Below are 27,875 nucleotides of genomic sequence, written 5' to 3'. Positions count from 1 at the left end.
GAACAGTATATCTGGGGATTAACACTGTGAACAGTATATCTGGGGATTAACACTGTGAACAGTATATCTGGGGATTAACACTGAACAGTATATCTGGGGATTAACACTGTGAACAGTATATCTGGGGATTAACACTGTGAACAGTATATCTGGGGATTAACACTGTGAACAGTATATCTGGGGATTAACACTGTGAACAGTATATCTGGGGATTAACACTGTGAACAGTATATCTGTGGATTAACACTGTGAACAGTATATCTGGGGATTAACACTGAACAGTATATCTGGGGATTAACACTGAACAGTATATCTGGGGATTAACACTGAACAGTATATCTGGGGATTAACACTGTGAACAGTATATCTGTGGATTAACACTGTGAACAGTATATCTGGGGATTAACACTGTGAACAGTATATCTGGGGATTAACACTGAACAGTATATCTGGGGATTAACACTGTGAACAGTATATCTGGGGATTAACACTGTGAACAGTATATCTGGGGATTAACACTGAACAGTATATCTGGGGATTAACACTGTGAACAGTATATCTGGGGATTAACACTGAACAGTATATCTGGGGATTAACACTGAACAGTATATCTGGGGATTAACACTGTGAACAGTATATCTGAGGATTAACACTGTGAACAGTATATCTGGGGATTAACACTGTGAACAGTATATCTGGGGATTAACACTGTGAACAGTATATCTGAGGATTAACACTGAACAGTATATCTGGGGATTAACACTGTGAACAGTATATCTGGGGATTAACACTGTGAACAGTATATCTGGGGATTAACACTGTGAACAGTATATCTGTGGATTAACACTGTGAACAGTATATCTGTGGATTAACACTGTGAACAGTATATCTGTGGATTAACACTGTGAACAGTATATCTGGGGATTAACACTGTGAACAGTATATCTGGGGATTAACACTGAACAGTATATCTGGGGATTAACACTGTGAACAGTATATCTGGGGATTAACACTGTGAACAGTATATCTGGGGATTAACACTGTGAACAGTATATCTGGGGATTAACACTGAACAGTATATCTGGGGATTAACACTGTGAACAGTATATCTGGGGATTAACACTGTGAACAGTATATCTGGGGATTAACACTGTGAACAGTATATCTGGGGATTAACACTGTGAACAGTATATCTGGGGATTAACACTGTGAACAGTATATCTGGGGATTAACACTGTGAACAGTATATCTGGGGATTAACACTGTGAACAGTATATCTGTATATGTATTTCAACATCTGTCTTCATTTTACAGGTGGAAACTCCATATTCGCTAATGTTCTCCTCCCACCCTCAAGTGAGTGTTCCTGATGCTCTGTATGATGTGGTGTCTGGTCTGTCCTGTCCCGTCTGTCTGGTGTTAGGAAACAGCTCCTTAGCTTGATGAACGAGAACCTCGGCCCTCCCATGGAGGATGCTGGTAGACTGGGCTTTGTGTGTATATATGTGCCTGTGTCTCATTGACAAGTAGCCTGGTCCCAGATCTGTTTGTGCTGTCTTGCCCACTCCTATTGTCATTCCCCCTGCTGTGTCGAGTCCCCCCCCCTGCTGTGTCGAGTCCCCCCCCCCCCCCCCTGCTGTATCGAGTCCCCCCCCCTGCTGTGTCGAGCCCCCCCCCCTGCTGTGTCGAGTCCCCCCCCCTGCTGTATCGAGTCCCCACCCCCTGCTGTATCAAGTCCCCCCCCCCCTGCTGTGTCGAGTCCCCCCCCCCCTGCTGTATTGAGTCCCCCCCACTGCTGTGTCGAGTCCCCCCCCCCCCTGCTGTATCGAGTCCCCCCCCCCTGCTGTATCGAGTCCCCCCCCCCTGCTGTATCGAGTCCCCCCCTGCTGTATCGAGTCCCCCCCTGCTGTATCGAGTCCCCCCCTGCTGTATCGAGTCCCCCCCTGCTGTATCGAGTCCCCCCCTGCTGTATCGAGTCCCCCCCTGCTGTATCGAGTCCCCCCCTGCTGTATCGAGTCCCCCCCTGCTGTATCGAGTCCCCCCCTGCTGTGTCGAGTCCCCCCCCTGCTGTGTCGAGTCCCCCCCCTGCTGTGTCGAGTCCCCCCCCCTGCTGTGTCGAGTCCCCCCCCCCCCCCCCTGCTGTGTCGAGCCCCCCCCCCCCCCCCTGCTGTGTCGAGCCCCCCCCCCCCCCCCCTGCTGTGTCGAGTCCCCCCCCCCCCCTGCTGTGTCGAGTCCCCCCCCCCTGCTGTGTCGAGTCCCCCCCCCTGCTGTGTCGAGTCCCCCCCCCCCCTGCTGTGTCGAGTCCCCCCCCTGCTGTGTCGAGTCCCCCCCCTGCTGTGTCGAGTCCCCCCCTGCTGTGTCGAGTCCCCCCCTGCTGTGTCGAGTCCCCCCCTGCTGTGTCGTGTCCCCCCCTGCTGCGTCGAGTCCCCCCCCTGCTGCGTCGAGTCCCCCCCCCTGCTGCGTCGAGTCCCCCCCCCCCTGCTGTGTCGAGTCCCCCCCCCCCCTGCTGTGTCGAGACCCCCCCCCCCCTGCTGTGTCGGGTCCCCCCCCTGCTGTGTCGGGTCCCCCCCTGCTGTGTCGAGTCCCCCCCCCCCCCCCCTGCTGTGTCGAGTCCCCCCCCCTGCTGTGTCGGGTCCCCCCCTGCTTTGTCGAGCCCCCCCCCCCTGCTGTGTCGAGCCCCCCCCCCCCCCGTGTCGAGCCCCCGCCGTGTCGAGTCCCCCCCGCCGTGTCGAGTTCCCCCTCAGTCTACTGTATGAAAACTGCTGGTGTTAAGAGCTGTATAAATACATTTGATTGATTGAACTCTTGTACCCTGCTATGTGTAGAGGTCCAGTCAGTTTCCTGTGGAAGCCTTCACCAGCTAGGAGAGAACTTACTCAAACCTCCTCCACTTCCCCCGCGTAGGAAGGATGCTTTCTCTGAGGCCAAGGTAACACACACACACACACACACACCACGGTTTCTGTTCGGAAAATATGGCACGGGACATTTGAACGGCAGAATTTTAATTTACCAGACATTTGAGAAATGTTCCCGGACCCGTATGCATTGGGTGCATAACCCTGATCAGGGAGTTCTCCCACAGTGCTCAGAACGACAGAAATCCCATCTAGATTATGGTCATTTATCTTAACAGAACATGGAACTCGGAAGCAGCCGAGTTCCAACCGAATTCCCATGAGTCATTCTAACCGAAATCCCATGAGTCATTCTAACCGAATTCCCATGAGTCATTCTAACCGAATTCCCATGAGTCATTCTAACCGAATTCCCGTGAGTCATTCTAACCGAATTCCCATGAGTCATTCTAACCGAATTCCCATGAGTCATTCTAACCGAATTCCCATGAGTCATTCTAACCGAATTCCCATGAGTCATTCTAACCGAATTCCCATGAGTCATTTCAAAGTGTTAGAATGGATGGGTGGCGTGTGTCCATAAGGCTTGGAGAAGATTTTCCCTAAAGTACATTTTTAATGACATTTTCCAAAATGATTTAGCCTAATTGGCTTACTCTTGTCTGTACAGAAATAAGTAAAATCATTCAAAATAGGCTACTATACCAGAAAGCATGATTTGGCCACCCCCCCCAAAAAAAAGCTGGAATCGAACCAGGGTCTGTAGTGACGCCTCTAGCACTGAGATGCAGTGCCTTAGACCGCTGCACCACTCGGAAACCTAAGAAGGGCCCGCAATTTGGGGAGCGGGCGCAGCAAATTGACCAAATAGATGAGGGTTAAGTTGCGACTGTCAGTGAAAAGCAGAGAGACCCAGCCAGGCATATCGCAATATTTAAAAAATACAATTGTGTAAAAAAAACAGTTTGGGAAAACAAATAGCTATTGCTGTAAAGAGAAGACAATGAAAAGTCTCCAATCTGTCTTTTTACTTATCAAAATTCTTAACTTAATTGGGTTGAAAGTGTTATTGGCGCCAGCGTAGAACATCGGCCATCTCCCCCGGGGGAATGTGCATAGTCACTGTCTTTATCATTGGGTCAGTGACACTTGGTTTTAAAACAATCATTTCCTCCTTCAGGTTTAGATGGACGCCATATTCTATGAATGTCTTCACCTTCTCGTAGGCCTTTTTATATGGCACAGTCGTTTTTTTATTGATCTGTTTGTCAGTGTCAGCAGTGTAGGCTACCTTGTCATTTGGGCGGCAGCGTAGCCTAGTGGTTAGAGCGTTGTACTAGTAACCGAAAATTAGAGAAAAGTCATATGGAAGTCTTTATAAAATCATTTCCTGCACGTTTGGTTAATTTTTTTTTGCATAGGCTATTTTATTAATAAGCAAGTAAGACATCCCCTTTATAATATGTAGTAAAATGTTCAGGTTTCAAACAATTAAGTATATGTTTTAAAAATATCTACTGTCACCAGGTCATCGCAAAGTGGTGTGTGATTCGCTAGCGGCCTTGAATGGCGAATGGGAAGCGTGCTTCAATTACCAGTTTAGAAATACAAAAAGTAGCTCATTATTTCGCAATGGGATAAAAAAGAAAATCCCTCGGACAATTTATTTATCGGCTTTTATTATTTTTTGGGGGGGGCGGGGGGGGGGGGGGGGGGGGGGGGGGGGGGGCTAAAAGCCGGCTATTACCAGCTAGAGGAAACCCTGACACACGTGCATACAATGTCCTCCTTAGTGCTTGTTGCATTTCAAGTTTGTGTGTTCTTGTGAAATAGGATGCTCTTGGTAACACGGTGTACAGTACACCGTTTATTGTTGTGAAATATTGGTGTTGAATTCTTTTTTTAAATATGTTTCTCTGTGAGTTTTTCGTCTGACTGCTTATCAACAATTACTGTTTGCATCCTGTTTTGTGTTTTAACTCAGAAATATGTTTTTTTGTTGTTGTATCTAACTGTGACCACCGTTTGTTCTAGTTGAGTTCCAGGTCTGACAGTCCTCCAGCCATCCCCCCCAGGCTGCCCCCTCCTCTCCCCAGGATCCAGCCACGCGCCCCGGTCTACAATGGCCCCAGCGACGGCCCCCTCTCCAGCCCACCACCACCACCTCCCCGGGACCCCCAGCCAGACACCCCTCCACCCATCCCCCAGAGACCCCCAGAGATATTCATCAACTACCCCCTGAACCTTCAACCCTCCCCTGTCGGACGCTTCCACTGGGACTTTGGCAGCTCCCCGTCGTCCCCCGGCACGCCCCCGGGCACCCCCTCTCCCCGCGTCCCCCGGCGGAGCTGCCCCCTCAGCGCTAGTCAGAACAGTCTCTGCCCGCTGCCGCTGCCCATCATGGCGCCCCCTGTGCCCCCTCGCCACAACTCCAACTCCTCCCCCCAGCTCCCCAAACTCCCCCCAAAGACCTACAAGAGGGAGCTGTTGCCGCCCCCGTTACAGAGCCTCTCATTGGTGGAGAACACGGACACTAGCCAATGAGGAGCCTTCTGCTTCTTTTGTTGTTATTATTGTTTTTGTTGTCAACATGGAAGCCTTTGAGTTGCTCCACACAATACAAACTACAAACAAACTATGTCCTACATTAAACTATGAACTAATGACCTGCATCAGACTATGAACTATGACCTGATGACCTGGAGCGGATTAAAAAAAAAAATCGAATCATGATTTTTAAAGCTACTGATCGTAAAGAAGACTTAGTTTCCAACCACACTCCAAACCCGGCCCAACTCATCTCCTGCCAACGCCTCTCAGGAATCAGTAGCTCCGCCTTCATGCCAATAGAAAATTACACCACAGTGTGCCAGCCAATGAACAAGTAGCCTCAAGACACTGATTCAAACTCCTCCTCTCTGTGGGTGTGTGTGTGTGTATGTGTGTGTGTGTGTGTCACATACCTGTACACAGCACAGCACATGTCATTGTGTTTCTTTCTTGGTACAGACATCCCACTGCTAGAGTGGACAGGATAGTAAGATATGCTCTGACAGTCGCCCTCTTCCTACCCTGACAAGTATTTTTATGTCCCCCCCCCCCCCCCCCCCCGGGCTCCAGCCTGTCCTGGTCCAGTGTGGAAACCCCATACTCTGTTTGTGGTTCCGTTGTTCCATTGGCACACTGTAGTGCTAGGAACAGCATTCACTCACTCCACCCAGGAGTCAGTCCCTGTCCTGTCCTGTGACTCGCAGACTTGACAGACTGACAGTCACTGGACTTATTCGGACCTCGCTGCTCTTTTAATGATCAAACTTATCAATTTCCGCGGTTCTGTCTGGAGCAAGCATGAGCAGAGTGTTTTGAGAATCCTCTGAGGCCTCTCAACTCTTCCCATTGTGTTCTGTTGTTCTCTACTAAACTCTAACTTAGTAGCCAAAGTTTGTATTTGATGCAGGGGGATAACTAAGGGATACATTTTTTTTTTGTTGAGGAATGATAAGACAAACTAAAAATGGGATGCAAATTATATTTCATTCATTCAGAACTGACTGAAAGCGTTTTGCTACGGTGTGCAACTAATGAATAAACCCACCCCCTCCCTGGTCGTAGCTACACCCTCTACTTCAGATGTTAGCCTTTAATCCCACAGCACTGACCTCTAACCTATAACCTGAGGCAGGGAGCCATTCAGAATGAGGGAGAGAGACAGACGGATGGGAGGACAGATTGACGGAGAGTGTAGGGTAGGATCCACTTGCACATTTAGCTGGGGCAGGGCAGCGGTGACGTCTTGTTGTCTACCCTCATCAGTCATGTGATGGAGAAGTCTGTCTGTGTCTGGACTATAGAAAACAATAGAGGCCTCTAGTGGCCAAAAGGCTATATTAGCATGGGCAGCGCCATTGAGGGCTTCCACCGTGCTTCCGCCATTTTAAAGTAGTCAAGGTAGTCAACTGGGTGGGGATTCCTGTGAGTTGTAGCCTCAATGGCACTACCCATGCTGTCACAGACGTTATAATGGCACTGATATAAATTAGTCCTCTATCTATCTCTATGGAGCTGCCCATGCTGTCACAGACGCTATAATGGCACTGATATAAATTAGTCCTCTATCTATCTCTATGAAGCTGCCCATGCTGTCACAGACGCTATAATGGCACTGATATAAATGAGTTCTCTATCTATCTCTATGGAGCTGCCCATGCTGTCACAGACGCTATAATGGCACTGATATAAATTAGTCCTCTATCTATCTCTATGAAGCTGCCCATGCTGTCACAGACGCTATAATAGCACTGATATAAATGAGTTCTCTATCTATCTCTATGGAGCTGCCCATGCTGTCACAGACGCTATAATGGCACTGATATAAATGAGTCCTCTATCTCTATGGAGCTGCCCATGCTGTCACAGACGCTATAATGGCACTGATATAAATGAGTTCTCTATCTATCTCTATGGAGCTGCTCATGCTGTCACAGACGCTATAATGGCGCTGATATAAATGAGTCCTCTATCTATCTCTTATGTCTGGACAAAGCCCCGATCTAGGAAGAAGAGTAGGATGATTGGCATCAACATTGAGATATCTCTTTCTCTGGCCAGGGAGTTGGTAACTATAGCAGCCAGACGTTTCTTTCTCCAGCTCCTTAAAGGGATACTTTGGGGTTTTATCCCCAGTGTACTTCCCCAGAGTCAGATGAACTTGTGTATACCATTTTTACATCTCTGTTGTCCAGCGTGAAGGAGGTTTGAGGTAGTTTCGTGAGCCAATGCTAACTAGCGTTAGCGCAATGACTGGAAGTCTATGGGTATCTACTAGCATGCTCCTTTTTTAAAGCTAGCCTGGTCCCAGATCTGTTTGGCCTACTCTGTTCTCTTATGGCCATTTGTCATGACAATTCCATATGGTGTTGGCAAGAACAGACTGGCAGCCACGGCTAGCTGAAAATCCATGATGTCTTAACTCAAACTAAGTGCCCCTAAAGGTTTGTGCTGCTGTCTGTCTGTCCAACACTATCTGCAGCTCTTCTGCCATCATCCCCAGTACTGTACCAGCCTGCAGTGTCGGTATGGAAATTCAGCACTGGACGCCTCATACGCATCAACCCCACCAAAAGCCTGGAACAAATGGACAGTTGGCTCCTCTAGTGGACAAACTGGGGACTGCTCCACAGCGCCCCTAGTGGATAGGAGGACAAAAAGCTCCCCAAGTGGACAAACTGGGGACTGCTCCACAGCGCCCCTAGTGGATAGGAGGACAAACAGCTCCCCGAGTGGACAAACTGGGGACTGCTCCACAGCGCCCCTAGTGGATAGGAGGACAAACAGCTCCCCGAGTGGACAAACTGGGAACAAGTGGCTGTTTCAGATATTTGGACTCTATTAACCAGGTGTCAACTGTCCTTCTCTCTCTCTCCTCTCAAAAATGCCATTTCATTTTAAAATAGTGAAATAACATGCATCATGCTCAGATGTGCCTTTTTTATTTCGTTTTCTTTACAGAGTAAGCGAAAGGTGTCTTTAAATGCTATTAAAAACAACTGATACGATAAATAAATACGGTTGGCTATGTAAATGCTTAGATCAAAAATATGTACACTACAAAAGTTTGTGGATACTGTGCATATAACATGTATACACTAACTAAATAATTTGTATAAAGTGATTTCTCATTATCATTGTATTATATTTTATATATATTTACTCTCCACTGCACCCCTTTGGTCAAACGTTGCCTATCAATCCAATGTTGCTAAAGTCAGATAAAACGGGTCATTGTGTCGTCTACTTTTAGTTTACAGACAATCTCCCCCAGCAGACCTCGAATGTCGACCCTGGGAGTTAAACGGAAGAAAGACATGTATCCCTAGGCTGAGTTCCAGATGTACTTGTGTTGTCTTGCCAACTGTTACGTTGTCACACCGCTGGTGGTAGTGGAGGGAAACGCACTTTTACGTTCCTTTTTTGCTGCCTAACAGTTTTACCCACAGTTTTACAGAAAAATTCACTCCATGGTTGTCAGTGTTACTTTTTCCATCACAACAGGCGATCAGAGTTTACCCACCTATTTTTATTCTCCCACTAACATCACTGACCACAAGTCACGGGTTATTATGGCATTGTACTGTATGTATGTTGTCGTGACACGTGTCGTGACACGTATGCCTTCTGATAGGTCTGCTTCCTTTGTAGTACCGCCTCCTAACAATTTTTTTTTATTTATTTATCCGTTATTTTACCAGGTAAGTTGACTGAGAACACATTCTCATTTGCAGCAACGACCTGGGGAATAGTTACAGGGGAGAGGAGGGGGATGAATGAGCCAATTGTAAACTTGGCTCATTCAAACTAATGATGCATTCTGATAGGTCTGCTTCCTTTGTAGTACCGCCTCCTAACTAATGATGCATTCTGATAGGGCCAATTGTGAGCCAATGAATGAGCCAATTGTAAACTTGGCTCATTCAAACTAATGATGCATTCTGATAGGTCTGCTTCCTTTGTAGTTCCGCCTCATAACTAATGATGCCTTCTGATAGGTCTGCTTCCTTTGTAGTTCCGCCTCCTAACTAATGATGCCTTCTGATAGGTCTGCTTCCTTTGTAGTTCCGCCTCCTAACTAATGATGCCTTCTGATAGGTCTGCTTCCTTTGTAATTCCGCCTCCTAACTAATGATGCCTTCTGATAGGTCTGCTTCCTTTGTAGTTCCGCCTCCTAACTAATGATGCCTTCTGATAGGTCTGCTTCCTTTGTAGTACCTCCTCCTACCTAATGATGCCTTCTGATAGGATGGGGTCTGGTTTTGAAAATACTTTCAAACGCTAATACTCTTATTATTAAAACCAAGGTTGGAATTGTTGCATTAAGACATTTTGAGTGAGAAAAACAGAACACGCACTTTAGGCTGTCCTGTTAAAGAGGTGTCAGTGAGATGGGTCTTGTCTGTTAATGCCATGAGGTATAATGGAGACAGTCCAATGCTACTGTCAGAGAGGTCTTGTCTGTTAATGCCATGAGGTATAATGGAGACAGTCCAATGCTACTGTCAGAGAGGTCTTGTCTGTTAATGCCATGAGGTATAATGGAGACAGTCCAATGCTACTGTCAGAGAGGTCTTGTCTGTTAATGCCATGAGGTATAATGGAGACAGTCCAATGCTACTGTCAGAGAGGTCTTGTCTGTTAATGCCATGAGGTATAATGGAGACAGTCCAATGCTACTGTCAGAGAGGTCTTGTCTGTTAATGCCATGAGGTATAATGGAGACAGTCCAATGCTACTGTCAGAGAGGTCTTGTCTGTTAATGCCATGAGGTATAATGGAGACAGTCCAATGCTACTGTCAGAGAGGTCTTGTCTGTTAATGCCATGAGGTATAATGGAGACAGTCCAATGCTACTGTCAGAGAGGTCTTGTCTGTTAATGCCATGAGGTATAATGGAGACAGTCCAATGCTACTGTCAGAGAGGTCTTGTCTGTTAATGCCATGAGGTATAATGGAGACAGTCCAATGCTACTGTCAGAGAGGTCTTGTCTGTTAATGCCATGAGGTATAATGGAGACAGTCCAATGCTACTGTCAGAGAGGTCTTGTCTGTTAATGCCATGAGGTATAATGGAGACAGTCCAATGCTACTGTCAGAGAGGTCTTGTCTGTTAATGCCATGAGGTATAATGGAGACAGTCCAATGCTACTGTCAGAGAGGTCTTGTCTGTTAATGCCATGAGGTATAATGGAGACAGTCCAATGCTACTGTCAGAGAGGTCTTGTCTGTTAATGCCATGAGGTATAATGGAGACAGTCCAATGCTACTGTCAGAGAGGTCTTGTCTGTTAATGCCATGAGGTATAATGGAGACAGTCCAATGCTACTGTCAGAGAGGTCTTGTCTGTTAATGCCATGAGGTATAATGGAGACAGTCCAATGCTACTGTCAGAGAGGTCTTGTCTGTTAATGCCATGAGGTATAATGGAGACAGTCCAATGCTACTGTCAGAGAGGTCTTGTCTGTTAATGCCATGAGGTATAATGGAGACAGTCCAATGCTACTGTCAGAGAGGTCTTGTCTGTTAATGCCATGAGGTATAATGGAGACAGTCCAATGCTACTGTCAGAGAGGTCTTGTCTGTTAATTAAACTAATTTTCTCCATCAGGACTAAAGAAACCAGGGTTAGGCTCAATACACTGAAATTACAATTCTTGTCAATGCTTTTCAATGATGAAAATGTGGAATTTGGTTTTACTTTCTGAATTGAAATGGAATTGACCCCCAACCCTGATGACACTATGACCGATTCACACTACAGGGCCGACCCGAGCCATACTGGACTGGATATTATCTTTTCCCAGTGTATGTTTCAAGCAACTATGGTGGATACTGGATGTGTAACCAGCCCCGGTAGAGCTTGGCTTGGTGTGGCTCAGTAGTAAGAAACGAGTACTAGTGTACCACTTCCCCTTTCCTCGACAACATCTCCAAGCCCCTCCCACCCGAACACACGTAGCCATAGGAACCATCTGACCCTTGACCTCTTTCACACATGGCCACGGACACAACGGAATCTAGCCTTACGGGAACTCTTGACATCGTCCTCTGTGATGTCACATCCTGCCTTTTTAAATGCTCACAGCGCCACTGTTCAACGTGGTTTCCATTGAGTCAGTCTGTAGTGTGGATGTTTACTTGCAGACTTTTCTTTTTTTTACCCCCACCCCCCCAGGCAGTTCTACAGAATAACCCTGGGTCGTGTTCAGTAGGCGCATTACGGAAGAAAACACTCAGAGAGAGAGAGAGAGATGTCATCTGAACTTATCCAATAAGAAACATGTGTTTTGTGTTTTCCGTTGCAAAAGAAAGGTTTTGCTACGGTGTGCCCTTAGGAACAGGACCCTGGTTTAGCTCCCTCTGTGGAAGTGCTTTAACAGATTGGTCCATCCGTGGGTTGGTTTATTTGATGGTGTGTGGACTTTTATAACTGTGGTTTTGTATTATTAATGGTCTTGGATGAGATGAATTTAATACATCACACAGTCTTAATCACATTCTGCTATCTTACGTCACATTCACTTGGTTACATCTCACATGGTACCCTATTCCTTCTGTAGTGCCCTAGTTTAGACCAGAGCCTGGGCTGGTGCCCTAGTTTAGACCAGAGCCTGGGCTAGTGCCCTAGTTTAGACCAGAGCCTGGGTTGGTGCCCTAGTTTAGTCCAGAGCCTGGGATAGTACCCTACTTTAGACCAGAGCCTGGGCTGGTGCCCTAGTTTAGTCCAGAGCCTGGGCTGGTGCCCTAGTTTAGACCAGAGCCTGGGTTGGTGCCCTAGTTTAGACCAGAGCCTGGGATAGTGCCCTAGTTTAGACCAGAGCCTGGGTTGGTGCCCTAGTTTAGTCCAGAGCCTGGGATGGTACCCTAGTTTAGACCAGAGCCTGGGCTAGTGCCCTAGTTTAGACCAGAGCCTGGGTTGGTGCCCTAGTTTAGTCCAGAGCCTGGGATAGTACCCTACTTTAGACCAGAGCCTGGGCTGGTGCCCTAGTTTAGTCCAGAGCCTGGGCTGGTGCCCTAGTTTAGACCAGAGCCTGGGCTGGTGCCCTAGTTTAGACCAGAGCCTGGGTTGGTGCCCTAGTTTAGACCAGAGCCTGGGATGGTGCCCTAGTTTTTAGACCAGAGCCTGGGTTGGTGTTCTAGTTTAGTCCAGAGCCTGGGTTGGTGCCCTAGTTTAGACCAGAGCCTGGGCTGGTGCCCTAGTTTAGACCAGAGCCTGGGCTGGTGCCCTAGTTTAGACCAGAGCCTGGGTTGGTGCCCTAGTTTAGATCAAAGCCTGGGTTGGTGCCCTAGTTTAGACCAGAGCCTGGGCTGGTGCCCTAGTTTAGACCAGAGCCTGGGTTGGTGCCCTAGTTTAGACCAGAGCCTGGGATAGTACCCTAGTTTAGACCAGAGCCTGGGCTGGTGCCCTAGTTTAGACCAGAGCCTGGGCTGGTGCCCTAGTTTAGACCAGAGCCTGGGCTGGTGCCCTAGTTTAGACCAGACCCTGGGCTCTCTGATCCTATGTAGTGCCCTACAGGTAACTGACAAAATAAAGGAAACACTTGAGGAAATTAGGGAAATTGTAAGCAGGTACTTCCACACAGGTGTGGAATTAACATCCTGTCATTCTTAGGGTCATGTATAAAAATGCTGGACAGGCCGTGTTGGCTATTATTTTGTCTACCCTGGCTGGAAGAAATCGCAGTGACTTTGAGAGGAGTGATTTGTTGGGACACGTTTGCTTCGGTGACGAAGACTGCTCAACTTGCTGATGTTTTCACAATATGCCATGGCTTGTCTCAGTCACCAGATCTCAACCAAATTGAACACACATGGGAGATTCTGGAGTGGCGCCTGAGACAGCGTTTTCCACCATCATCAACAAAACACACAATTATGGAATTTCTCGTGGAAGAATGGTATCGCACACATAGCCAAGGTAAGTAGGAGTGTACCTTCTGCACCCCCTGATAAATTGAAAACTTTTTGCTAATACAAAATATTTATATAACTACTCCTTATATAATTACATCTGAACACTGACTGAGCGTACACCAAGTAAAGTATCGATTGACTTGTTGTGTTGTGGCCATAGAAATATAATCCATAGAAAGGATTTTGGAACTTTTTCACTGGTAAACTCATAGGTACACTCAAAATGGCTGCCAGGCCTGATTTTAATGGGCACTTTCGTTCTATGGATTCTACTTCTCTTTGTCCTGTCAGTGAATAGCTAATAGGCCTTTCGCAAATATTAGAAATACAATTGTGGGGGAAAAAGGTTTGGAAAGCAACTGCTGAAAAGAGAAGATTTAATCTGTCCGTACAGGCTACTATTTTCTAAATCAACAGCGACGAACGGAACTGTTTTTCAAAGTAACTCGAGCATATTTTGAGACCATCATCGGTGAGAAGGCTAGGCTACGCATATTCATGCTACCTTTATCATCGGGTGAGTCAGTGCTCCTGGAAAATTGATTTAGTAGTCTACGGGAGCCTATAATATATATTTCCTCCTAATATTGTACAATCTGTGTCTCCCTTCTTTTTATTGCCCCTTGGCCCATGTCAAGACGAGATCGTTTTTATTCATCTGTTTGACAGCGGAAAGGTGGATTCCTAGTCAGTTGTCCAACTGAAGTGTGTCTTCCGCATTTAAACACAACCCCTCTGAATCAGAGAGGTGCGGAGGAGGCTGGCTTAATCGACATCCACGGTTTCAGCGCCACGGGGAACAGTAGGGTTAACTGCCTTGTTCATGGGGGCAGAACGACAGATTTTTACCTTGTCAGCTCGGGATTCGATCCAGCAACCTTTCTGGTTACTGGCCCAACGCTCTAACAGACAGAACAATAAAAAAGAATAAAAAAAGATTCTGATCACGTCTCCTTTCATGTACGCCAATATAATGTAGATTTCCATGAAATGTGTTTATAAAAATTTCCCCACGTGTGGAAATCCTCCAAAACGCTGAACTTTATTAAACTATGTGATAAAATGTGACGTTAGAATGTGTTATTACAATTTCCTGTAAACAGAGAATTGGGCGCCATTTGGGACACAGACGTCTCTTCATTTCTCCTGAATCTCCAGTCTTTTTTTTAGTTCAGGACCTCTGTTGGTCAGAGCGACTGATCTGGGATGAGTTGAAATCGCTTCTGATTTTTCAAGTGTTCTTCTTGTTGCGGGATCTTTCGTATCTATTTCTCTTCAGGGGCCCTCGTACGGTAGCACTGTTACAGGGATGTCTAGTGTGTAATGCTAGTCATGCAGGCTGGTCAATCGTTCAGATGATGCTGCAGTGCAGACCTTAAAGATGGAATCTGCAGTTGGGGGGAAACGGCGCCACTGGCTGCCTCACCACCATTGTTATTGTTTTTGTTGCAGACCTTAGACTGTCTGTGATCAGTATTATCTCTCACACAGTACAGTCTCTCTCTCACACACACAGTACTGCGGACCTCATGGTCTCTCAAATGATGGTCTCTCACACACAGTGCTGTTAGTCCTCTGGGTTGGTCTTGTGACAGACCACAGATGCTAGTCAAGTAGCCAGCATGCAAGAGATTTTGTTGCTGTTCTGATTGCACGGATGGTGTCCCACAGTGCTGTAGACCTCTGGGTTAGTCTGTCAAACAGTCTTTCAGATGGTATATATCTCACACGGTGCTGCAGACTGTTGGACTGGTCTCTTAGATTATCCCTCTCTCACACAGTGCTGTAGTCTTTGTCGGTTGATCTCTCAAATAGTGCTGCAGACTTCTAGTTTGGTCTCACAGACAGTCTCCCTCTCTCATACAGTGCTGCAGGGCCCCTCACTGTCCTCCTCGCTCTCATCCCACACTGCAACACCCCCCATGGCTCCTGCCTGGACGTGGCCAACTCTCGGCTGGGTTTGGAATCTAGAAGACGGGGGAATGAGACTGGAATGAGACAGGGAATTAGACCCTTCTTTTAACCTGTATTATACTGTAAAAGGAACCAGTATTCCTTACCGTAGCTTTTTGAAGTTAGGAAATGTCTGCCTCTCAGTGGCTTGAACCGGTCTGAAGCCTTGTGGTGTATTCTCCTTTACAGGGGCTGCGTCTTCCTAGTTCACACCGTGATAAGGGAACAGGATTAGATATATTCCTAGTTCACACCATGATAAGGGAACAGGATTAGATGTCTCCCTAGTTCACACCATGACAAGGGAACAGGATTAGATGTCTCCCTAGTTCACACCATGACAAGGGAACAGGATTAGATATCTCTCCAGTTCACACCGTTATAAGGGAACAGGATTAGATATATTCCTAGTTCACACCGTGATAAGGGAATAGGATTAGATGTCTCCCTAGTTCACACCATGACAAGGGAACAGGATTAGATATCTCCCTAGTTCACACCGTGATAAGGGAACAGGATTAGATATATTCCTAGTTCACACCGTGATAAGGGAACAGGATTAGATATTTCCCTAGTTCACACCGTGATAAGGGAACAGGATTAGATATTTCCCTAGTTCACACCGTGATAAAGGAACAGGATTAGATGTCTCCCTAGTTCACACCGTGATAAGGGAACAGGATTAGATGTCTCTCCAGTTCACACCGTTATAAGGGAACAGGATTAGATATCTCTCCAGTTCACACCGTAATAAGGGAACAGGATTAGATGTCTCCCTAGTTCACACCGTGATAAGGGAACAGGATTAGATATCTCTCCAGTTCACACCGTAATAAGGGAACAGGATTAGATATCTCCCTAGTTCACACCGTGATAAGCGAACAGGATTAGATATCTTCCTAGTTCACACTGTGATAAGGGAACAGGATTAGATATCTCCCTAGTTCACACCGTGATAAGGGAACAGGATTAAATATTTCCCTAGTTCACACCGTGATAAGGGAACAGGATTAGATGTCTCCCTAGTTCACACCGTGATAAGGGAACAGGATTAGATGTCTCCCTAGTTCACACCGTGATAAGGGAACAGGATTAGATATCTCTCTAGTTCACACCGTGATAAGGGAACAGGATTAGATATCTCTCCAGTTCACACCGTGATAAGGGAACAGGATTAGATATCTCTCCAGTTCACACCGTTATAAGGGAACAGGATTAGATATATCTCCAGTTCACACCGTGATAAGGGAACAGGATTAGATATCTCTCCAGTTCACACCGTGACAAGGGAACAGGATTAGATGTCTCCCTAGTTCACACCGTTATAAGGGAACAGGATTAGATATCTCTCCAGTTCACACCGTGATAAGGGAACAGGATTAGATATCTCTCCAGTTCACACCATGACAAGGGAACAGGATTAGATATCTCCCTAGTTCACACCGTGATAAGGGAACAGGAGTAGATATCTTCCTAGTTCACACCGTAATGAGGGAACAGGATTAGATATCTCCCTAGTTCACACCGTGATAAGCGAACAGGATTAGATATCTCCCTAGTTCACACCGTGATAAGGGAACAGGATTAAATATTTCCCTAGTTCACACCGTGATAAGGGAACAGGATTAGATGTCTCCCTAGTTCACACCGTGATAAGGGAACAGGATTAGATGTCTCTCCAGTTCACACCGTGATAAGGGAACAGGATTAGATATCTCTCTAGTTCACACCGTTATAAGGGAACAGGATTAGATATCTCTCCAGTTCACACCGTGATAAGGGAACAGGATTAGATATCTCTCCAGTTCACACCGTTATAAGGGAACAGGATTAGATATCTCTCCAGTTCACACCGTTATAAGGGAACAGGATTAGATATATCTCCAGTTCACACCGTGATAAGGGAACAGGATTAGATATCTCTCCAGTTCACACCGTGACAAGGGAACAGGATTAGATGTCTCCCTAGTTCACACCGTTATAAGGGAACAGGATTAGATATCTTCCTAGTTCACACCGTGATAAGGGAACAGGATTAGATATATCCCTAGTTCACACCGTGATAATGGAACAGGATTAGATGTCTCCCTAGTACACACCGTCTCTTCTGTATACCAGCCCTACCTTGTCACAACACAACTGACTGGCTCAAACGCATTAAGAAGGAAAACAATTCCCCAAATTAACTTAACAAGGCACGCCTGTTAATTCAAATGCATTCCAAGTGACTACCTCATGAAGCTGGTTGAGAGAATGTCAAGAATGTGCAAAGCTGTCATCAAGGCAAAGGGTTGCTACTTTGAAGAATCTCAGATTTAAAAATATTTTGATTTTAACACTTTTTTGGTTACTACATGATTCCATATGTTTTATTTCATAGTTTTGATGTCTTCACTATTATTCTACAATGTAGAAAATACTAAAAATAAAGAAAAAACATTGAATGAGTAGTTGTGTTAACTTTTGACTGGTACTGTGAATATTTGTTACGTTCCCCAGTTTCTGTGTTCTGTTTTGTATTTGAGTGTGTGTTTCAGGAGATGGCTTCCTGAAGTACTCCCCAACCAGCTGATTGGTCAACCCCAGGCTAATTGGTGATTGGAGCTGACCCCGCCCCCTCGTCAAGAAGCAGCTGACTAATCACCATTGCCACCTGAAGATAAAAGCCAGTGTTCTGCCCAGGAGAAAAGGAGGGAGTAGAGAGTAGAGTAGAGGAGAGAGATGAGATTTGGAGTAGAGATTTGAGATTTGGAGTAGAGATTTGAGATTTGGAGTAGAGATTTGGAGATTGAGAGAGAGAAAAATTAGATTGTGATATAGTGTGGGTTGTGTATCAGAAAGTGTGGTATGTACTGTTGTTGTTGGTAGCAGTTTTTCTATGTCCTGTGTTTGTGAAATCATTAATAATTACTCTGTTTCATTTGTTCCCAGGGGGGAAGGAGAAGGCACTTTGGGAGTGTTTAGGCAAGAGGCCCGAGGGCATACATATACCCGTAGTATATTTACTGTCTAGGCACACTAGGTAAGACCTGGGCGGACCACCCCCTGTATTTTGGTTAGGGCACCAGGCGGTGTTAAGTTAGGTAAGTTAAGTGGGTAGGCAGGTTAGATAGGAGAGGGGGAACTTTGATATTTACTTTCTTTGCTTTGGTTCCGTCCAGCCCCTTTTCCCCATATTACCGTGTAAGAAAATAAATCCAAGTAAACGGTAAAATCTGCTTTTGTGTCATCCTTACTCGCACCTACAGTCCATACCTCTTGCACTTCAGAGAGTTGAGTTGCAGCAGGGAGTTGCGTTCCCTCTTCTCAGAGGCGTGCGTAACAATATTGATATAATGGTACTGTATATATTGATATAACGGTACTGTATATATTGATATAATGGTACTGTATATATGTATATATTGATATAACGGTACTGTATACATAGATATAATGGTACTGTATATATTGATATAATGATACTGTATATATTGATATAATGGTACTGTATATATGTATATATTGATATAACGGTACTGTATATATTGATATAATGATACTGTATATATTGATATAATGGTACTGTATATATGTATATATTGATATAACGGTACTGTATATATTGATATAATGGTACTGTATATATTGATATAACGGTACTGTATACATAGATATAATGATACTGTATATATTGATATAATGGTACTGTATATATGTATATATTGATATAACGGTACTGTATATATTGATATAATGGTACTGTATATATTGATATAATGGTACTGTATATATGTATATATTGATATAACGGTACTGTATACATAGATATAATGATACTGTATATATTGATATAATGGTACTGTATATATTGATATAATGGTACTGTATATATTGATATAATGGTACTGTATACATACATATAATGATACTGTATATATTGATATAATGGTACCGTATATATTGATATAATGGTACTGAATATACTAATATATTGATATAACGGTACTGTATATATTGATATAATGGTACTGTATATATTGATATATTGATATAATGGTACTGTATATATTGATATAATGGTACTGTATATATTCATATAATGGTACTGTATACATAGATATAATGGTACTGTATATATTGATATAATGGTACTGTATATATTGATATATACATATAATGGTACTATATATATTGATATAATGGTACTGTATATATTCATATAATGGTACTGTATACATAGATATAATGGTACTGTATATATTGATATATACATATAACGGTACTGTATATATTGATATAATGGTACTGTATATATTGATATAATGGTACTGTATATATTGATATATTGATATAATGGTACTGTATATATTGATATAATGGTACTGTATATATTGATATATAGATATAATGGTACTGTATATATTGATATAATGGTACTGTATATATTGATATAATGGTACTGTATATATTGATATAATGGCGTTCACCATGAGTGCGATCTCTGGGAGCCTTTAGAAGACGTGCTGTCGATCCAGAGTGCATTGCGGCTTGACGACAACGTGCCATATTGATTGAACACAGCCAGGGTTGCGTAAAGATGGATAAAGACCTGTTTTGGTGGTTCATCCCAGATGGGTCTGAAGACACTGGTGGGGAGGAGAGGAGGTGGTCCCTTCGTCACGCTGATGACTCTATTCCCATATGGTCCTGGTGGTCCTGGTGCCTGACCCTGTCCCTCCGGGCCCGCTGGACCTGCCTGGTGTCGAGGACTTCGAGAAGAAGGGTACGGCAGCCTTGGTATCTGCCACCTCAGACATACCGTCCGTTCTCTGGGTGAATCCCTCAGCGACTGCTGCTGCTGTGTGTACGAGGGCTTCAACAGAACAGGCACCTGACTGTCTGTGTCCTCTTCCTCGTCCTCCTCCTCGGTATTACTCGCTTGCCCCTCCCTCCTCAGGGTCCCGTCTGGGCTACAGGTGGTGACAGAGGAGTAGTCGAACACGGAGGTGTCCCCAACGTCCTCCTCCGTGTCACAGTCATCAGTGCTTCTCTGAACCATGTGAGGACCAGGGGTCTGGGGGCCGTGTCCATGTCCTTGTCCCTTAACCCCCGTAGCCTGACTAGGAGACTCCTGTCCAGAGTCGCTGTCCCCCCACCCAGGGGGTGCCGTATGGAGGAATGCGCTGATGTCCCCACCGTAGACCAGTCCAGCCAGGCCACAGGAGTCATGGAGATGAGACTGGAGGGTCCCTCCTGTCCTGTCTCTGTAACAACTCTTCTTCCGTACAGTACCGGTAGGCCAACGGGCAACGGGCATGCTCTGGCAGCCAGCGGCACAGTTAGATTGACGTGTGCTTAGTTGTTGTTCCTCTCTAGGGACAGAGATCACATGAAATAGCTTCACGTCAATTATAACGGCACTTACAGGTAGCAGACACTGTTATCCAGTAACTACAGAGAGTACATGCAGACGTTCTGTTGTATACTATGCCATTTCAGCAGACGTTCTGTTGTATATTATTCATGCCATTTCAGCAGACATTTTGTTGCATACTATGCCATTTCAGCAGACGTTCTGTTGTATATTATTCATGCCATTTCAGCAGACATTTTGTTGCATACTATGCCATTTCAGCAGACATTTTGTTGTATACTATGCCATTTCAGCAGACGTTCTGTTGTATATTATTCATGCCATTTCAGCAGACATTTTGTTGCATACTATGCCATTTCAGCAGAAGTTCTGTTGTATATTATTCATGCCATTTCAGCAGACAGTTTGTTGCATACTATGCCATTTCAGCAGACATTTTGTTGTATACTATGCCATTTCAGCAGACATTTTGTTGCATACTATGCCATTTCAGCAGACATTTTGTTGTATACTATGCCATTTCAGCAGACGTTCTGTTGTATATTATTCATGCCATTTCAGCAGACATTTTGTTGCATACTATGCCATTTAAGCAGACGTTTTGTTGTATACTATGCCATTTCAGCAGACGTTCTGTTGTATATTATTCATGCCATTTCAGCAGACATTTTGCTGCATACTATGCCATTTCAGCAGACCTTTTGTTGTATACTATGCATGCCATTTAAGCAGACGTTTTGTTGTATACTATGCCATTTCAGCAGACATTTTGTTGCATACTATGCCATTTCAGCAGACATTTTGTTGCATACTATGCCATTTCAGCAGACATTTTGTTGCATACTATGCCATTTCAGCAGACATTTTGTTGTATACTATGCCATTTCAGCAGACGTTTTGTTGTGTACTATGCCATTTAAGCAGACGTTTTGTTGTATACTATGCCATTTCAGCAGACATTTTGTTGCATACTATGCCATTTCAGCAGACGTTCTGTTGTATATTATTCATGCCATTTCAGCAGACATTTTGCTGCATACTATGCCATTTCAGCAGACCTTTTGTTGTATACTATGCATGCCATTTAAGCAGACGTTTTGTTGTATACTATGCCATTTCAGCAGACATTTTGTTGCATACTATGCCATTTCAGCAGACATTTTGTTGCATACTATGCCATTTCAGCAGACATTTTGTTGCATACTATGCCATTTCAGCAGACATTTTGTTGTATACTATGCCATTTCAGCAGACGTTTTGTTGTGTACTATGCCATTTAAGCAGACGTTTTGTTGCAAACTATGCCATTTTAGCAAACATATTTGTGCCATTTTCTATCTGCGACTTTTGACAAAGTTTCACTGCTGAACATGACGTTGGTGTATGTTCTGCATTGTGCCTCGAGGCCTCTTACCCTCCCAGGCCACCAGATGGCGACAAAAATACACTCACCGTTTCCCAGCAGCATCACGGGACTCCTGTCTGTGTTTCTGTGTGTCCGTGGCAGGGCAGAGCTGGCTTCTGCGATCGCACGACTTGGCACAGGGACAGGCAGAGCAGCTGCCACTGAAACACAGAGGAACTGCTGAGTGGGAACGGTCTGGACACTCCAATATGGCGTGTTTCAGGCAGATCTTAAAATAAGCATGACAGTCTATGTGACTGCCTGTCTATGTGGCCGTCTGTCTATGTGACCGTCTGTATGATCATTGAAATCTCTCCCACAGAATCCCGTGATGGATTTTTGGAATTAAATTGAATTTCAAATGTATATATACATTTTATATGGGTGTCTAATTATTTTGTTTCTGAAATGTTTGGCCTGTTTATTGACTATTAACTGTCAAATTGAGTAGCTGCCCAGTGTGCACATGATTAGAGGAGGAGACTGGAGGAGGGGAATAGTGGAGGAGAGTAGAGATGAGGAGAGTAGTGGAGGAGGGAAAAGGAGATGAGAGGAGGAGAGAATAGAGGAAGAGGGCAGTGGAGGTGGCTGGTGTGTGATTTAGTTCTGAAATGATTCCGTGGTTCTGTGTGTAATCGAACCCTGTTCTCATAGGGTTTACTGCTTTAGTCCAGGGCCACAGAGACCAACCTATAGGGTTTACTGCTTTAGTCCAGGCCCACAGAGACCAACTCATAGGGTTTACTGCTTTAGTCCAGGGCCACAGAGACCAACCCATAGGGTTTACTGCTTTAGTCCAGGGCCACAGAGACCAACCCATAGGGTTTACTGCTTTAGTCCAGGGCCACAGAGACCAACCCATAGGGTTTACTGCTTTAGTCCAGGGCCACAGAGACCAACCCATAGGGTTTACTGCTTTAGTCCAGGGTCACAGAGACCAACCTATAGGGTTAACTGCTTTAGTCCAGGGCCACAGAGACCAACCCATAGGGTTTACTGCTTTAGTCCAGGGCCACAGAGACCAACCTATAGGGTTTACTGCTTTAGTCCAGGGCCACAGAGACCAACCCATAGGGCCCTGGTCAAAAGGTTGAGCACATAGGTAATAGGGGGCCATTTGGGGACACAACCATGGAGTGTCTCTTACTAACCTGGGCCCGGCCATTCTTCCTCCGTCTCCCCATCGGACATCCTCCTCCAGGATGAGGTGACAGCGGGAAAGGATGCTCCTCAGGACCCTTTCTGACCCCTGGAGGAGGCTGCAGTCTGGGTGATCGCTGTCAGTCCACTGCAACAGACTCTACAGGGGAACAGGATTATACTCAGAGAAACTGATGTAATATGTAAATATACTGGAGTTGCATTCTGGGTGATCGCTGCCTGTAGACAAACAGACTCTACAGGGGAACAGGTTTCAGTCATAGAACCGCAATAATATAAAAATATATTCCATTTAGCAGACGCTTTTATCCAAAGTGATTTACAGTAGTGCATACATATTCATATGATTGGCCCTAGTAAGAAACAAACCCATGACCCTGCCGTTGCAAGGGCCATGTTCAATTGACTGAGTCGTACTTCTGCTTAGCGTCACCTGTCCATTTGAGATGATCCTCACTAGATTGTCTATCATCGAGAGACACTCCAAAAAGAAGAAGGAGAAGGAGAGGTAGACCAACCTGAATAAGGGTTAGGTAACTGTGGATTCGAGAGACTGGTGCCAACAGCAGAGAGAACAGTTGGACTTCCTCTCTTTCCTTCGTATAGCTCTGTAAACAACGTGAACATGGAGATATTCAGATCACTCACTACGACCATTTTGAAACAGACCTGTACATTAAAGATCCAGTAAAAAAAAAAAAATATGGATTTACCTACCTGTGTGTTTTGTATTTTCCCGTTGAGCATTATTCTGTTGAATTCTATCGACAGAAACGTGGCCAACGCTGTCGTGTATCCATGGTACATGTCCAGGAAAGATGACTTGAGGAGACAAACAGGAATTGTAGTGAGGAGGATAGATGTAGATATATAGAGAGGTAGGTAGATAGATGTAGATATATAGAGAGGTAGGTAGATAGATGTAGATATGTAGATAGATATATATGGAGATAGATATAGATATATAGAGAGATAGATAGAGATGTAGATAGATATATTTATTTATTTATTTTACCGTTATTTTACCAGGTAAGTTGACTGAGAACACATTCTCATTTGCAGCAATGACCTGGGGAATAGTTACAGGGGAGAGGAGGGGGATGAATGAGCCAATTGTAAACTGGGGATTATTAGGTGACCATGATGGTTTGAGGGCCAGATTGGGAATTTAGCCAGGACACCGGGGTTAACACCCCTACTCTTACGATAAGTGCCATGGGATCTTTAATGACCTCAGAGAGTCAGGACACCCGTTTAACGTCCCATCTGAAAGACGGCACCCTACACATATATGGAGATAGATATATAGAGAGGTAGGTAGATGTAGATAGATATATAGAGATATAGATGTAGATAGAGAGGTTGGTAGATGTAGATAGATATAGATGTAGATAGAGAGGTAGGTAGATGTAGATAGATATAGATGTAGATAGATATATAGAGAAATAGATATAGATGTAGATAGATATATAGAGAGGTAGATGTAGATAGATATAGATGTAGATAGATATATAGAGAGATAGATATAGATATATAGAGAGATAGATATGTAGATAGATGTAGATAGATATATAGATGTAGATAGATATATAGAGAGGTAGGTAGATGTAGATAGATAGATAAATAGAGAGATAGATGTAGATGAAGATTAGATAGAGATAGATATATATAGATGCAGATAGATATATATGTAGATAGATATATAGATATAGATGTAGATTCTAATCTCTACCGTTTGAAAGAACAACCAAAAATATATATATATTATTTATTTATTTAATCTTTATTTAACCAGGTAAGTCAGTTAAGAACAAATTCTTATTTACAATGACGGCCTACCAGAAGGCAAAAGGCCTCCTGCGGGGACGGGGGCTGGGATTAAAAATAAATTAAATACAAATATAGAACAAAACACACATCACGACAAGAGAGACAACACAACACTACATAAAGAGAGACCTAACACAACAACACAGCATGGCAGCAACACATGACAACACAGCATGGCAGCAACACATGACAACACAGCATGGCAGCAACACATGACAACACAGCATGGTAGCAACACATGACAACACAGCATGGTAGCAACACATGACAACACAGCATGGTAGCAACACATGACAACACAGCATGGCAGCAACACATGACAACACAGCATGGCAGCAACACATGACAACACAGCATGGTAGCAACACATGACAACACAGCATGGTAGCAACACATGACAACACAGCATGGTAGCAACACATGACAACACAGCATGGTAGCAACACAACATGACAACACAGCATGGCTGCAACACATGACAACACAGCATGGTAGCAACACAACATGACAACACAGCATGGTAGCAACACATGACAACACAGCATGGCTGCAACACATGACAACACAGCATGGCAGCAACACATGACAACACAGCATGGTAGCAACACAACATGACAACACAGCATGGTAGCAACACAACATGACAACACAGCATGGTAGCAACACATGACAACACAGCATGGTAGCAACACATGACAACACAGCATGGCAGCAACACATGACAACACAGCATGGTAGCAACACAACAACATGGTAGCAGCAGAAAACATGGTACAAACATTATTGGGCACAGACAACAGCACAAAGGGCAAGAAGGTAGAGACAACAATACAATAGCCAAGATGGGATCTCTGTATGTTATCGTACTTACGTCATTGTGGCCTACGAGTTGGACAAAGATGTCTCCCACAAGGCCTTTCCAGTCGTGAGCAGACAACCTCTGTTCCAGAGTGTTTCTGAACAGAAGGTGGCGCTGCAGCAGCTCCTCCACAAACTTCAGGTAATTCTGACTACAGGAGAAAACAACGAGAAAACAATGAGCGAAAACAACGAGAAAACAATGAGCGAAAACAAAGAGAACAATGAGCGAAAACAAAGAGAACAATGAGCGAAAACAAAGAGAACAATGAGCGAAAACAAAGAGAACAATGAGCGAAAACAAAGAGAACAATGAGCGAAATCAAAGAGAACAATGAGCGAAAACAAAGAGAACAATGAGCGAAAACAAAGAGAACAATGAGCGAAATCAAAGAGAACAATGAGCGAAAACAAAGAGAACAATGAGAAAACAGAGAGAAAACAAGGAAATTCCCAAAGATTTTGTTTTTAAGGGATGTAGTACTGTCAATATGGCCTGACTATTGATTGACAGGCGATTACCAGGGTGTTTTTGTTAGTTTTTTGTATTTTTTGTATTTATTTTTTTGACCTTTTTCTACCCAATGTTGTGATATCCAATTGGTAGTTACAGTCTTGTCTCATCGCTGCAACCTACGGACCCTGGAGAGGCGAAAGTCAAGAGCCGTGCGTTCTCTGAAACACGACCCTGCCAAGCCACACTGCATTCTTGACACACTGCTCACTTAACCCGGGAAGCCAGCTGCAACAATGTGTCGGAGGAAACACCGTCCAGCTGGCAACCGAAGTAATTTTGCAGGCGCCCGGCACGCCAGAAGGAGTCGCTAGAGCGCGATGGGACAAGGAAATGCCAGCCAAACCCACTCATAACCCGGACTACACTGGGCAAATTGTGCGCCGCCTCATGGGTCTCCCGGGTCACGGCCGGCTGTGACACAGCTTGGGATCGAACCCGGGTCTGTAGTGACGGCTCAAGCACTGCGATGCAGTACCTTAGATCGCTGCGCCACTCGGGAGGCTGACACCCTATTTTCTATAGCTAGAGCCCATAGGGCTAGTGAATAGGGTGCCATTTGGGATTTCCCCTACAAAAATGTCCATGAATTATAATCCCCATAATAATCCACACCGGACTGTGGTAGCATGATAGTTTATAATCCCCATAATAATCCACACCGGACTGTGGTAGCATGATAGTTTATAATCCCTATAATAATCCACACTTGACTGTGGTAGCATGATAGTTTATAATCCCCATAATAATCCACACTTGACTGTGGTAGCATGATAGTTTATAATCCCCATAATAATCCACACTGAACTGTGGTAGCATGATAGTTTATAATCCCCATAATAATCCACACCGGACTGTGGTGGCATGATAGTTTATAATCCCCATAATAATCCACACTTGACTGTGGTGGCATGATAGTTTATAATCCCCATAATAATCCACACCGGACTGTGGTAGCATGATAGTTTATAATCCCCATAATAATCCACACCGGACTGTGGTAGCATGATAGTTTATAATCCCCATAATAATCCACACCGGACTGTGGTAGCATGATAGTTTATAATCCCCATAATAATCCACACCGGACTGTGGTAGCATGATAGTTTATAATCCCCATAATAATCCACACCGGACTGTGGTAGCATGATAGTTTATAATCCCCATAATAATCCACACCGGACTGTGGTAGCATGATAGTTTATAATCCCCATAATAATCCACACCGGACTGTGGTAGCATGATAGTTTATAATCCCCATAATAATCCACACCGGACTGTGGTAGCATGATAGTTTATAATCCCCATAATAATCCACACCGGACTGTGGTAGCATGATAGTTTATAATCCCCATAATAATCCACACCGGACTGTGGTAGCATGATAGTTTATAATCCCCATAATAATCCACACCGGACTGTGGTAGCATGATAGTTTATAATCCCCATAATAATCCACACCGGACTGTGGTAGCA

The 27,875-nt window shown here is 44.5% G+C and overlaps 2 protein-coding genes across 4 annotated transcripts in view; one reads left to right on the top strand and one right to left on the bottom strand.

The window, feature by feature from the left end:
• Positions 1 to 8,539, top strand: part of sos2 (son of sevenless homolog 2 (Drosophila)) — a 113,550-nt gene extending 105,011 nt beyond the window's left edge. Inside the window, exons 21-23 of the mRNA XM_055862509.1 lie at positions 1,315 to 1,356; positions 2,826 to 2,929; positions 4,893 to 8,539. Coding sequence (XP_055718484.1) covers positions 1,315 to 1,356; positions 2,826 to 2,929; positions 4,893 to 5,402 — 656 coding nt within the window. The 3' untranslated portion in view covers positions 5,403 to 8,539. The remainder of the gene's footprint in view (positions 1 to 1,314; positions 1,357 to 2,825; positions 2,930 to 4,892) is intronic.
• A 5,806-nt stretch (positions 8,540 to 14,345) lies between these two features.
• The window catches only part of LOC129811303 (uncharacterized), a 36,266-nt gene continuing 22,736 nt past the window's right edge, over positions 14,346 to 27,875 (bottom strand). For 2 of the 3 annotated variants that reach the window (XM_055862501.1, XM_055862502.1), the window contains 9 exons: positions 25,899 to 26,037; positions 24,213 to 24,266; positions 23,915 to 24,019; positions 23,716 to 23,805; positions 23,188 to 23,336; positions 22,084 to 22,197; positions 19,867 to 20,629; positions 15,383 to 15,477; positions 14,346 to 15,289 (listed from right to left, as the gene is read on the bottom strand). In XM_055862501.1, coding sequence (XP_055718476.1) covers positions 15,181 to 15,289; positions 15,383 to 15,477; positions 19,867 to 20,629; positions 22,084 to 22,197; positions 23,188 to 23,336; positions 23,716 to 23,805; positions 23,915 to 24,019; positions 24,213 to 24,266; positions 25,899 to 26,037 — 1,618 coding nt within the window. In that variant the 3' untranslated portion in view covers positions 14,346 to 15,180. The remainder of the gene's footprint in view (positions 15,290 to 15,382; positions 15,478 to 19,866; positions 20,630 to 22,083; positions 22,198 to 23,187; positions 23,337 to 23,715; positions 23,806 to 23,914; positions 24,020 to 24,212; positions 24,267 to 25,898; positions 26,038 to 27,875) is intronic. The other variant, XM_055862503.1, reaches the window with a different exon arrangement.

Source organism: Salvelinus fontinalis, chromosome 15 (assembly GCF_029448725.1).
Source record: "Salvelinus fontinalis isolate EN_2023a chromosome 15, ASM2944872v1, whole genome shotgun sequence".
NCBI classification, from domain to species: Eukaryota; Metazoa; Chordata; class Actinopteri; order Salmoniformes; family Salmonidae; genus Salvelinus; species Salvelinus fontinalis.
Note: the sequence above shows the minus strand (reverse complement) of the source record. Positions and strands in the feature narration are given on the sequence as shown.